At 40.0% G+C, this 13,032-nt stretch overlaps 1 protein-coding gene across 9 annotated transcripts in view; it reads right to left on the minus strand.

Annotated features, from left to right (window-relative positions):
• Positions 1-13,032, minus strand: part of LOC109931386 (ribosomal protein S6 kinase alpha-3) — a 98,276-nt gene that overhangs the window by 45,607 nt on the left and 39,637 nt on the right. For all 9 annotated transcript variants that reach the window (XM_048602512.1, XM_020530784.2, XM_048602511.1 and 6 more), the window contains 3 exons: positions 6,969-7,050; positions 3,359-3,439; positions 582-661 (listed from right to left, as the gene is read on the minus strand). In XM_048602512.1, coding sequence (XP_048458469.1) covers positions 582-661; positions 3,359-3,439; positions 6,969-7,050 — 243 coding nt within the window. The remainder of the gene's footprint in view (positions 1-581; positions 662-3,358; positions 3,440-6,968; positions 7,051-13,032) is intronic.

The following is a 13,032-nucleotide window of genomic DNA, read 5'->3' on the forward strand; positions in this document are numbered from 1 at the left end:
TGTTACGGTAATTTTTCTTTTAAATCGTGATTCTATCCTGAAGTTATGGATGTTAAGAGCTCAAATTTGGTTGTTTTCTCTGATGATTTTTAAATCAGTCTCCATGATTAAACCTACAATCAAAGTATTTAATCCAATTAAACAACACCATCAGGTTTGGAGATAATCATGTCCAAACTGTTTAACAATTTGTAACTATATATGTAATTATATGAGGCCATCACACTCCATTTGAAATCTTATCAGGATCTGAGACACATGGGCCACATCCAGACCAGAAATAGTTGGCAGATTTCCGTCCATAAAGGCTTTGACAATAATAGTTCCATGGCACCATTACTGAGAACGGTTTTCAATTCCAGATTTTTATTAGTTGAACTGCCACCACCTGCTGTGGTGAGCTTTGAGGCTGTGACCCTAGGATACTAACCTGGGCCTCTACTAATAGTCCAGTTACATTACTATTATGGTACTGTCCCCTATTGCACATAGTCTTGATAAATGCATTCAACGTATCTTGAAGCACAATATATTCCTTGGCACTTCTTTTTGGATAAAAATGCATTGCAGCAAGTCCTTACCTCTTTGGATAGCCGTGTAAACAAGTCTCCTCCCCTGAGAAAATCCAACAGAAGGTATAGCTTCCCTTCAGTCTGAAAAGCTTTGAAAAGATAGTTAAGTTTTATGGGTATTAACTTAAATGGGTCAACAATAACAGCGATTTTGATAAGCTAGAATAGCTTGAGTACTTTATACAATTTCACACTAGTTAATATCCTATGTTACCATTGGTCTTGTAAATAACTGACATCTGTTTTGATCCAATTTAGGTTTTGCCATAAGCACACAACAATTGTGAGTGCAGAATAAATGTGAAGTTTAGAGCATTTCTGCAGTTCTGGCTGTTAGCCTGTTTCTCATTTACGTTTTGCTTTATCAAGTTAGCTTGCCATTCCATTTTTATGGTTCAGCCGACAGCCAAGTTCCATACTCACGAAGACAGCCCCAACCATTATCTTGGGTTCGTGTCGCACTCCATATGACCCACCACACAGTTCTGTGTCTGTAAAATCTTCCTTACTGTCCTGTTTTGACGCCATCACCTTGACAATTTTGTTATGATCTCTCTCTGGGCAAATTAGTTTGGACAGTTTTGAATTACTTATTACTTTGGATAGACTTTCGGCATGCAACTCATACCTATTATGGTATTCCAGTCATCTGGTTTGTCTCCAGCACCACCTTTTTAATTTTTTGTAATTATCTGTCTGTCTCATTTAATCAGCTTATAGGTCATCCCTTCGCTTGCTATTCAGCTACTGGCATTTTACTCACACCGTCTTACACCCTTAATCACCTGCAGAGACCTATTATTCGGCCTGTCAACACTGCACTCACCATTTATGATATTTTATCTCCCTGCCCATTGATCTCACTGCCTATAAATTCTGTGCCTGTGTGCTCCTCTCCTGACAAAGGGGCAATGCTCTGGAAGCTTGTGATTTCAAATAAACTTGGACTATAACCTGGTGTCGTTTGATTTCTGACCTTATCCACCCCAGTACAACACTAGCACCTCCACAGCAAAACATTTAAAGACTGTATATCAATTCCAGCAATGAGTCTGAGGACGTCATTAACCCCCACTCTTCAAACTGTAGACTGAATATCATCAGAACAGATTTTGAGGTCTAACCAATGTGGTTGGCAGTTGCAAAGTATAAACATACCACCATTAACTCTCTAGTAATACATTAATCCAGTAAAATGGGTGGGGGTGTTTCATTTTGACACTGAGCCACAAAGTAAAATCTGGGAAGACCATCAACAGCATGGTTAAAGAGGTAGATTTTACAAAGCATTGCAAGAGTGAACTTAGAGATATGGAGCAATTTAGGAAGGGAATTCCAGAGTTTAGGACCTCAGTGACTTAGGGACAGCCGCCAATGGTGTAATGATTAAAATCAGGGATATACAAGAAGCTAGAAATGGAGGAGCGCAGAGATATTGAAGGCTTGTAGGGCTAAAGGAGGCAAGAACAGGTAAGGCAAAGGGGACTTTTAAGATAAAGAAAGGGATTCTAAAATTGAAGCATTTGTCAAAATAAGCCAGTGAAAGTCAGAGATATACGTAATTGCTGAAGGAGTTTTGAATTTTAGATACAAGCAGAGTTTTAGACGAGCACGGGTTGATAACAACCTGGTGTAAGGACTGGTACAGTTCAGCCAAAAAGGAGCAAATGCATTGGTGAGGTTTTCAACAAACGGAGGGTCAATATCAAACAACATTATGAAACTGGCAATCTTGGTATTGGTGTCGATGATGCCGTGTACATGGAAATTCAACTCTTGATCAAATACAGCAAAGGAGCAAATGGTCGTCTCACCAGTTACCATGCATGGAAGCAGTGGGCAGGGAACAAAATTTTGATGGGGACCAAAGTTAATAGCTTCAAGTGTTCCCAAATTTTAAGTTGGAGAACTTTTTGCTATTCAAATACTGCACGTCAGATAAATTGTCTGATTCATTACACTGCTTAAGCGGTAAAGCTCACTGTTGTCTACAGTTACAGGGAATCTGATGTGTTTATGGATTATATCACCAATGCAGATGAAATATAGATGGGATCAAGAATGGATCCTTGAAAAACTCTAGAGGTAGCAGCGAGACTAGGAGGAGCAGCCAATAAAATAATTCTCTGGTTAAAGTTACAATAGATTAGAATGTAACTAAATACAGCAGTTCCACCCTGCTGGACAGCGAAGGAAGCAGACTTGGAGGATAGTGTACTGGATTGTGTCACGAGCCGTAGACAGCTTAAAAAGGACAGGAAGGGATAATTTATCACTGTCACAATCAAAGGATGTAATTTGTAGGATCATAACACACACCTTTAAAATAAAAGAAAAAGACAAACTTGCGTTTTGATAGCATCTATAGTTACCCCAAGTATCCGAGAGGGCTTAATAATCAGTGACATACAGTTATTGTTGCAATGTAAGAGATACAGCAGACAGTTTGCACACAGCAACTCCTACAAATGTGAAAATGGCCAAAAATCTGTGGCACTCCCCAGTAATGTTAAATTTTGGGCTGATGCCCCAGAGTGAAACTTCTATCTTTTATTCAGAGGATTATGGATTAAATGCTAACTGTGCCACAGATGACACTTGACTAATGAACTAATATGTCTCAAAATAACAATTAGGATAGATGCAAGAACCACCTCCACATTTCACTAAAGCTCTTGTCCTGAAAGATGTCAGAACACAAGACTTCAAATGAACCAACTCCCACCCATATCTGCTCAGATTACTGCAATTCTGCATATCATACATATTTTTAAGAACAAACTTACCATAGTGTAACTTGACAATGAATGGATGATTCACTTCAACTAATATGTCACGTTCCATCTTAGTTCGAACTCTGTCTCTTACTGTAACACGTGTAAAATAAAAGGCATGTTTAATAAATACTTCAGTAAAGTTAAAAAGTGACAAGAAATGTACATATCACATTGTTAGATCTTTATTCAATGAAGCATTGCAGACAGGATACTGCAAACAAACTTCAAAACGAAGTACAGCATGTATACTTGACTAAAAGAAATTACAGTAAACTCTTAACCAGGACCTTTTCAACTGGCACTCTTATTAAACCAGCAAAAATTATACATCTTAAATACTGATGTCAGCGTATTTATGCTTTAAATAAACAGTGGTGTATATCACCTGCATTACATTTCTATTGCTTACTGTGCATTTTTTCATTGATTTTAAGAAGTGTGCTGACATTTTTACATAAACTTGGAGGGATGTTGATGTCTCAAAGTTTTGCTTGGTCAGGGTTTACTGCAGTTGTGTGTAGCTCTTGGTTATCGGAATATTTGATCAATTGGTCCCATAGGTGCCACTTAAAATGTTTGCTGCAACCCACTGTTAAAAGTCAACTAAGCTACATTCTTCACATTTTCTCCTACTATATAACGTTTGATACTAGAAAGCATTGAGATGCAGTGTACAGAGCCCAGTAACAAAATTCCAGTAGGGGGGCATACCTATCCAAGGTTTAATTTCAGCAACTGATTAATTTTATGGGGTTCTTGCCAGGCTGCACTGTATACTGAGGAGTTGCCTTTCCCACAAAGCAGAGTAAGCTATTAAGCTTGCCCCAACATACAATAAAACGGTGGTTGATTTGTATATCACTTCCTTTCACAAACATTTGGTTCATATTCCTTGATGTCTTTACGTAGCAAAAATCTACCACTCAGTTCCGAAAGCTCCAACTGTTACCAAAAAAAAGAGAGGAGAGAAAAACAGAAAGGGATAGAACGGAGAGGGAGGAGGAGGAGAGAAGAGGGTGATTAGGGGACTTTGGAATTGGAAAGAAGACAGACCATTTCTGATTTCTGCAATCTTGTACGGAAAACACGCACCCTGATTTTGTTCCTAATATCATTTAAGTGTTAAAGTCACGCCTCCTTGTTCTTAATTTGCCTGTGGCAATGTTTTCTACCCACCAATTTTTAGCAGATTTAAAAAATTTTATTCACTATCACATTACCCTTCAATCCTCTATATTCGACCACAGTCATAATCAAAAAAAATGATATCTAGAAACAAACTGCAGATCATATGAACGGGAAGTCTGAGGATGAGGAAAGAACATGGAACCCCAGCATGAATTCACTATAATCTTTGAGCTTCAACACAAAAGTTGACCATTGTTTGGTGATGATGGGGTACCAAAACTGTCCTGAACTATTTGAGTGGCCAGAATGCTTGAAGTACTTGAATACCCAGAAGCTTAAAAATAGCAAGAGGGAGTTAAGCCCACATCTCATATTGGAGGTACGTGTAGCATGGGTAATCATAGGAGTAAATTTAAAGCAAGTGTCGAACAATGCACATCATAAATTCAGGAATTTATTAGATGACAAATTTATTCACAAAAGCAAACCTGAGAATGCTAGTATATTATAACTTGCATCAAATTTCAGAACCATACCAAGTTACAGCACTGCCAAGGCACCTGATAATTCAACAGTCAATTCCAACCAGACCAAATAGCATTTTTCACAACCATAGTATTTTTCTTCTATCCAGCTTAATGGAATAAAGCACAAAGGAGGAAGCCATTCAACCTTCATTTTGATGCTGACTTTTTGAAAGAGACGTCCGTAACCTTCCAAGTTCAAGAACCTGTCCAACACCTGTTTGAAATTATTTATGGATCACATCAACATTCTAGGTTACAGCATTTCAGATCCCAACAATTTAGCAAATACAATTCTCCTGATTGCCCTTTTAAATATTTTTGTCCATTATTTTAAATCAGTTACTTGATTCCACAAAGGTAATAGTGCTTCTCTATTTGTTCCATCAATTCCTTTCATTTTGAATTCTCTAACCTCTATGAAGTTATTGTTGTGTTCCAAGGATTAGTTACATTTTCCAACCTTTTATTATAGCAGAAGTTCTTGATCCCTGGTAAGTAACCTTCTACAATTCCACCAAAATCAAATACATCTTCTATACATGTAAGCTTGCAGCACTGCAATTATTGCAGTACTCCAGTTGAGGCCTAAATGATCTGATCGTCCATGAAAAGATCAGGTGTGCTAATTCTGCAAAACCTCTCTTTAATAAAGTGCAAGATTTTGAGAGTTTTTTGGCATCATCTATCGCTTGACCTGTAAAATAGAACTGCATACATCATATGAATAGTTGTTCAGTAAAGGTGATGCTGAATACCCAATCCATAATGTGATTTCCAAGACAAGATTCTGCCATAAAAATGCTAGACTGTTCCACCTTGAAAATGTACCAATGTAAATTAAAAGCTGTTCCTTCCTTAAGGACAAAAGACTTTGCAGCGGTTGTCCTGAGAAACTGTTACTTGTGCAATTGTCGGGACAAAGCCTTGCAATTTTTGGGGTTGCACTGCACTGCCTGTGTGGTCCAACTCAAAAGTGCACTTCAGCCTTTTTTTTTCATTAAAACAATCTTAGATATTTGTATTGACAACTTAAATTCTAATCAAAAGCTAAACAGCTGTTCGCTTGGTGGTTAATAACCTATCTACAGATCTGTACAGTTGTCTGTATTTTCAAAAACTGATGCTGCTTCAAGGTGAGAAACTCTGTTTAAATTCTGTTGTCCAGAGGTATTGTCTGTCTGGTCTTGAACTACTTTTCCAAATATCTCCTAACAAAATACAGGAGTCTTCTACAGGCAACCAACATGCTAGAATGATAGGGGTTTCCTCCAAGGTGCTATAATCAGTTACAAGAACATTTACGTTATTTCCCACAACACAAGAAACATGGCATGGATATTGCAGTATTAATGGATCCAACAGACATTTATTACAACTATACAAACATTACATTCCTCAGCCAAATAAGTGTCTATAATAAAATTAGGCTAGTAGTTTACAAGAGGGACATGCTTCTAGTAGAATGTCATGCTTCAAGTAAGAGGTAACATGAAGTATAAGACCTTTGTATCCTCAGGTATGATACAGTCATGCTATAAGCAGCATGCTTCTTAACAGCAGACTGACCATGTTACATCATCCATTTGCTTTCATATTCCATTAACCTAGTTACTAAAATTGTTTTTTAAAAAAAAAAACTACCTTGTCTGTTTGCTGGGCTACCATGAAAGGATTTGAGTATTCAGATAAGTCTCTGTTCATCTACACCCTACTACACTGTGCTCATAGCACCCACGGTCAATAAATTACACCTACACTTTTGACGCATACAATGCCAACAATTTATTCCTTAGTATTAATTCAGCTTCAGTGGAAAGCTGATGCGCATCCATAAATCACAACGGCAAACAAAAGTAGGTGAAAAGTCGGTGGAACATCAATGTTGAATTGTCAGCAGAAAATGCAATGTCATATATCCAAACTCAGGAAAAAAAAACACAAATTACGTGTAATAAATTACTTACCTTTTAATGTAGCCTTTTTAAGCACCTTCATAGCATATAATTGTCCAGCATCAGAACCTTGGGCTTTCCTAACCAGAAACACCTAAATATAGAAAGGATGAATATTTTGTGTAAAAACAAGCATTCATGAAACATCAGTTTAGAAAAGGAGTTTCACAGAAATATTATGAGACAAAATTGACAATGCAACAATGGAAGAGCTGTCAGACGAAGTGTTTAAAGTTTAAACAGAGGTAGGTTTATTTTTTAAAAAGAAAGTCTTGCGAGGAATAAAAAATTATGGGTTTTTAAGGAGTAGATTCCAGAGCTTGGGGCCAACATTCACTTTCTTTTGAGTGTAGGTCATTTATTCAAACGTTTGGCCTGTTTAAATTTGGGCATGGTCCAACACGTATTAAATTAAAGAACCAACTGGCATGCAGCTTTCACACACCTGGGTGATCACACAGCTCGGAGGGAACATTGCTTGGGACTTGGGGAGCTGAAGGCACAGTCGATGACGGAAAAAGGCCCAATTGCAAAAGTAATAACAGAAACTCAAATAGGAACAATAATGCTAAATTGTCACCCCCACATCCACATTTATCCCGAAGAGTAAATGGACAGCTTCTGTGCTCCATGATTGAATTTTGGGCACACAATATAAACGTTCATACATAATCTTAATGCAGACTGGCAAAGCAATTTAGAAGGGCTATATTGCCTCATGTACTCTTATGTGGTACAGAATCATTCCAGTCTGCCCCTACAGGTTTTGCAATTGTAATGCACAGTTTAAAGTTTGCAGATTAATGCCTAGTTTCAGTTTCCTCTGTACTTAAATATGCAAGACATAGATAGCCAGGGTCTAACAAAAATGATTTAGTTTAGTAATATTAAAGTTTAATTTCTGGGCCCCAAGTTCATGATTGCTGACCACGTTGATAGATCGTTTTTAAAAGCAAAATACTGCAGATGCTAGAAATCTGAAATTAGAAAAACAAAGTGCTAGAGAAACTCAAGATCTGGCAGCATCTGTGGTGAGAGAAAAGGGTTATCATTTCAAGTCTGTCAGTTGTATTTAGACTTAACATTTTGGTTAATATAGTGGTCATTTACTGAAACAGTCACAAGGCTGTGGAGTGTAACAATAATACATTAGATAAATTTATTACCCAAAAGGCAGACTAAAATAAAAACTGAATGAATTTTACCAAAGATCAGTTATGCGCTGGTTTGAGTTTCTCTCCATGATTTCTGTTGGACTATCGCACTCTACTCTCCACAGCTCACCTCACAAGCTATGCATCACACCTCTCTGATGTCCCACTCATGGTACTGTGCATTCAACAACTGTACAGGCATGCGCCATTGCATGGATTCCCAACACTGCTGCCATTACTAAGACCTAGCTGTTGCACCAGGTTAAGCGCTCTCAACCAGGGACTGCCTTTACTGGGCACATAGAAAAGCTGACAGCACAGAGGTGATGCTTCACTGTAAATACCAAGTTCATATCTGTAAAAGTACTGCGACTTTACATGATCTATCTGATCAACAGACACAATTGCAACTACAAGAATCAAACTACACAGGCTACTTTTCAGAACATTAAGACTGTGCTGGGCGTTAGTAGCACTATGTAACATCAACTGGAAAATCTTTGAAGGATTGAAAATGCTCATTTATTTAACAACAGCAAAAGCTAAGAAACAAACAAAATAACAAGAGCTATATTTACTTTGGGAACAAACAGGCAGTAGTCTTTCGAGCAACAAATTTACAGTCAATGAATGATCACCGTATCCAGATCACATCCACTGAAACAAATTAAGTCGTGTCGTGCCCAATGCTCTTCTATCATGCCGAAAGTAATATTTCTCCTGCTCAGTATCTTCATCTTTGCCCTTAGAACACTATTCTCCCAACTCCTCAGCATCCCCACATCCCCGAGTTGCCTGCTCCACCTGCGCAGACCACAGCATGCTAAGATTATGTAGCGCACACTCTGGGCTGTATTACAAGGCTCCATACCAATATGAACACAGTAGTCACAATCAAGCAGTCACCTTCAGCAGGAGATAGCAAGAACTGCAGATTCTGGAGTTACAGTTGATACAGTGAGGAGCTTGAAGAACACAGTAGGTCAGGCAGCATCAGAGGAACAGGACAGTCGACGTTTCAGGCCTGGACCCTTCATCAGGACTGGAGCCCGACGAAGGGTCTAGGCCTGAAACATCGACCCTCCCGCTCCTCTGATGCTGCCTGACCTGCTGGGTTCCTCCAGCTCCACACTGTATCAGGTCATCTTCAGCAGACTTATTGGCTTCTCCATCATGACCCTGGCTGAAGAACAGGCAGCACTATATCTACACTCAGTCAGGCATTTACAGAAATTATCAGCAGCTATCGTTGCAGATGATAGCCCATGTTACCTAACAGCCATCTTGGTAAGGCAGTCAGCCCTAGAAACAAAGCAGAAACAAACAGTGTCAAGAATTTAAGCATCGTGCCAGCTTCTACAGTACCAGATGCAGACATCCAAAATGTGGTACTGATGATCACAGATGACTTGTACATTGATGGAATGGAACCCTTTCATGCTGACGAAGCCTGTGGTATGATATGGGAATTTCACCATGTTTATAGTATCACACCATGCACCCGGGGAAACCAGCAACATTGTCCAAGCTTACAGCCTCGGCTGCAGCACTGACCTGGTCACGGGGAAATGACATGAAGTAGAGAGATGTGGCACAAACTGCAAAGGTAACAACTTTGATACATTTGCAGGCTGAGGATTGAGCGAAACCACACAGGTCCCCAGAGGATCCGTGGACACAGCCAAAGATTTAGCTAGGCTGTCACTTTGATGGCAACCAGGATGGGATGTTCACCCAACCCTTCACATCACAAGTCCTGCTGCAGCAGTTGACAGTCTGTCTGTGGTTGCGTCCAGGGACATCCTCAGTCTGTGGCAACACTGCACCCCGTTAATCTTGAGGAAAAGGCATACAGCATATACCCTGGGCTTCATATCTCTTCCACATCCTTAGGGGACTGGTGGCTGTGTCTTATTTGAAGGCTGCTTGACTGCTGGACTGCTAGCCCTGGGCTTGCTAGCACTTTTGGTCCTTCGTTTCACTGTGCCTTTGTAGCACTGCTCCCACAGCGGAAATAACCTCTGCCGTGGCTATATCTATTGGTCACAGTTCCAAATGAACATCTGTCAGAAATATTTGAAAGAGAACTGGCTCTACACAGTAGGTCAGGCAGAGGAGCGGGAGAATTGACACTTCGGGCCTAGACCCTAATGAAGGGTCTAGGCCTGAAACATTGACCCTCCCGCTCCTCCGATGCTGCCTGACCTGCTGTGTTCCTCCAGCTCCGTGCTGCATCAAGTCATCTTCAGCAGACTTACTGACTTATTAATCACACACAAATGACAGTTTATCGTAGTTCTCAACGGAGGATCCCAACAATGAAGGCCATGCAGAGGTCTAAGATAGGGGGCATTACTCCAATCTATTGGTACAAGTAATTGTACGTAAATACAGCAGGACATTGTAAGTGAGGACGATTACTGACACTTTGTCCCAATACCCCACATCACTGACGCAAGGCAGCGCTGCATACAAGAGGCATGTTAACGAATACTTACAGTTCAAAACTAGGGGAAATCTACAGGATCTTGGACTGTCTTTGGGAATTGCGGCCCACATTGAGAATTGAATTATAAGGTCACCTGTGATTATTGTTTCAGAGATGACTAGTCTGTAATAACATGCTCAAAATTGCTTGCACTCATGATTTGTATCCCACGCTGCATGCGTTTCATGTGCAATTCATGTATTTATCCCTTGAAGAGATAGTACAGCCAAGTAAAGCAGAAGATAAATGCAGGTTATGCTTGGTACAGTGTACCCCAGGCTCCAGGTACCAGAGTCTCCACGTCACTTTCTCCCTTGCACTCTGTCAATCTCCTCAGTACTGAGCTATCCGAAAGAGTCCGAAAGAACTGCGGACGCTGTCACCGGACCTGAAACGTTAACTCTGTTTTCTCCTTCACAGATGCTGCCAGACCTGCTGAGCTTTTCCAGCAACTTTGTTTTTGTTCCTGAGCTGTCACATGTTCTCACTTAACTGATTTAGGTCTTCATCCCCCAACATTACCTTGAGCCCAGCTTGACAGATTAGCCACCCAAACCATCATGCTTCATGTGCAGGTGTAATATTTATATAGCATGGTACCATACAGCAATGTCTACTTCCTTGATTAATTACTGTTGACAACCATGAAAGGTTGCCCAGATTTGTGATTGCACTAAACAGCAAGACAAGAACAGAAACACTGAACTTGAGTTCTAAATAAGGCAAAGCGTCAGAATGGCAAGATAAAGCAGAGATGAATGAATGCTGAGAACAAGCAAGACAACCCATGATGCATCCTGGTCCAATCCATGAAGAGGTTACTTGCCCATGCATGCAAATTGTCCTGGCAGCAGCATCATGAAGGGTTCCTGTGTACTCCAGCAGCATTATGGGTCAACTATGTTGCAAGTAGGTCAGAGCTGTGCCATGACGACGTGGTTAGGCTGGCATTTGTCCGATTTCAACCTCTGTGGATGAGGGTGGGAGCTGTTATTGTCCGGGACATATAACCTGAAGTACTAGGGACTGCTGTCCAAGATGGAGCCACCAAGTATGTGCTGACTTTCAAATTGGGAATTTTGTCCAGTTTCTAGCCAACGCAAAGAATAGGAAGATGCACATCAATGTGTTGAGATTAGATGCTGATAGAATGCACACAGGAGTCTTCCTGCTCACGACCAAGATTCTTGCTTTTACATTCAGAGATTCACTGCAGAACCTGACTTATTTCTGACATTGGGAAAATCAGAATCACAATCTTGCCATATTTTCCCAACTGACTTTGTATTGCTCATGTCATCAAGGGTTTGGAAGATTTCACTCTTTCTAGGTGTGGAACACAGAAAATCTTAAAACATCCAGCAAACTGAAGTTTCAACATATTCCCCAACACCATTTTATAGTGATTCAAATGCTGAGAAATTACATTTCAATATGAATCTTACGTTAAACGTAACTGACTCTCCCCCATTTCTGTCCTGTAAACTGGTGAACTGTGCAGTCTTCTTACACGCATGCTCACAAAACTAAGAGCTCAGGTGTTCTCAGCATTCAATAATCTGCCGATTTTTAACTAAATTCCTGGTCTGTTACTTCCACAAACTAGACTAAGATAACATATTCCTCTGTTGTAGAGAACTTTGATACCTGGCAGGTTCTCCTCCTAACTGCCTCAAAAACATCCATTCTATGGAGCTTCCTAAACTGAAATCAATCCTTGATTCTTCTGAACCAAAAACAAGCTAATAGTTTTCAATGACAAGGTGCAGAGCTGGATGAACACAGCAGGCCAAGCAGCATCATAGGGGCAGAAAGGCTGACGTTTCGGGCCGAGACCCTTCATCAGAAATCTCTGGTGTAGAGAATTCCAAAGATTCACCACCGAGTACAAAATAAAATTCTCATCTCAGTCTCAACTGACATCTCCCTTGTTTTTAAATTGTGTTCCCTGCTTGTAGACTCCCCATCCAGGTGAAACATCTGTATCAACCCTATTCAGTTAAGTATTTTATTAGTTTCAATGAGATCATCTCAATTCTTTTAACCTGTGGATAGTACAGGCCCAATTTGCCCAATATGTCCAAAGAACAGACCTACAATCCCAGGAACAGGTCTGGTGTACTTTCATTGTGCTCCCTCTATGGCAATATCTTTTGAGGTAAAGAGAGCAAAACTGCACAGAATACTCTAGGTGCAGTCTAACCAAACTCCTTCACAGCTGAAGCAAGACTTCATTACACCTTGTACTCAGGTCTTGCGTATCTTCTGTGCTCGAAGACAAGAAAAAATCCAGTTTATGAATAGATTTAGTAACTGCAAGATTTATTTCCTTTTGTTCTAATTCACCTTTAAATAGATGGCTTGGATCAAGTCCAAGTAAGTCATATTTACTTCAGAGATCGTAGGAACTGCAGATGCTGGAGAATCTGAGATA

This window comes from Rhincodon typus, chromosome 11 (genome assembly GCF_021869965.1).
Source record: "Rhincodon typus isolate 14 chromosome 11, sRhiTyp1.1, whole genome shotgun sequence".
NCBI lineage: Eukaryota > Metazoa > Chordata > Chondrichthyes > Orectolobiformes > Rhincodontidae > Rhincodon > Rhincodon typus.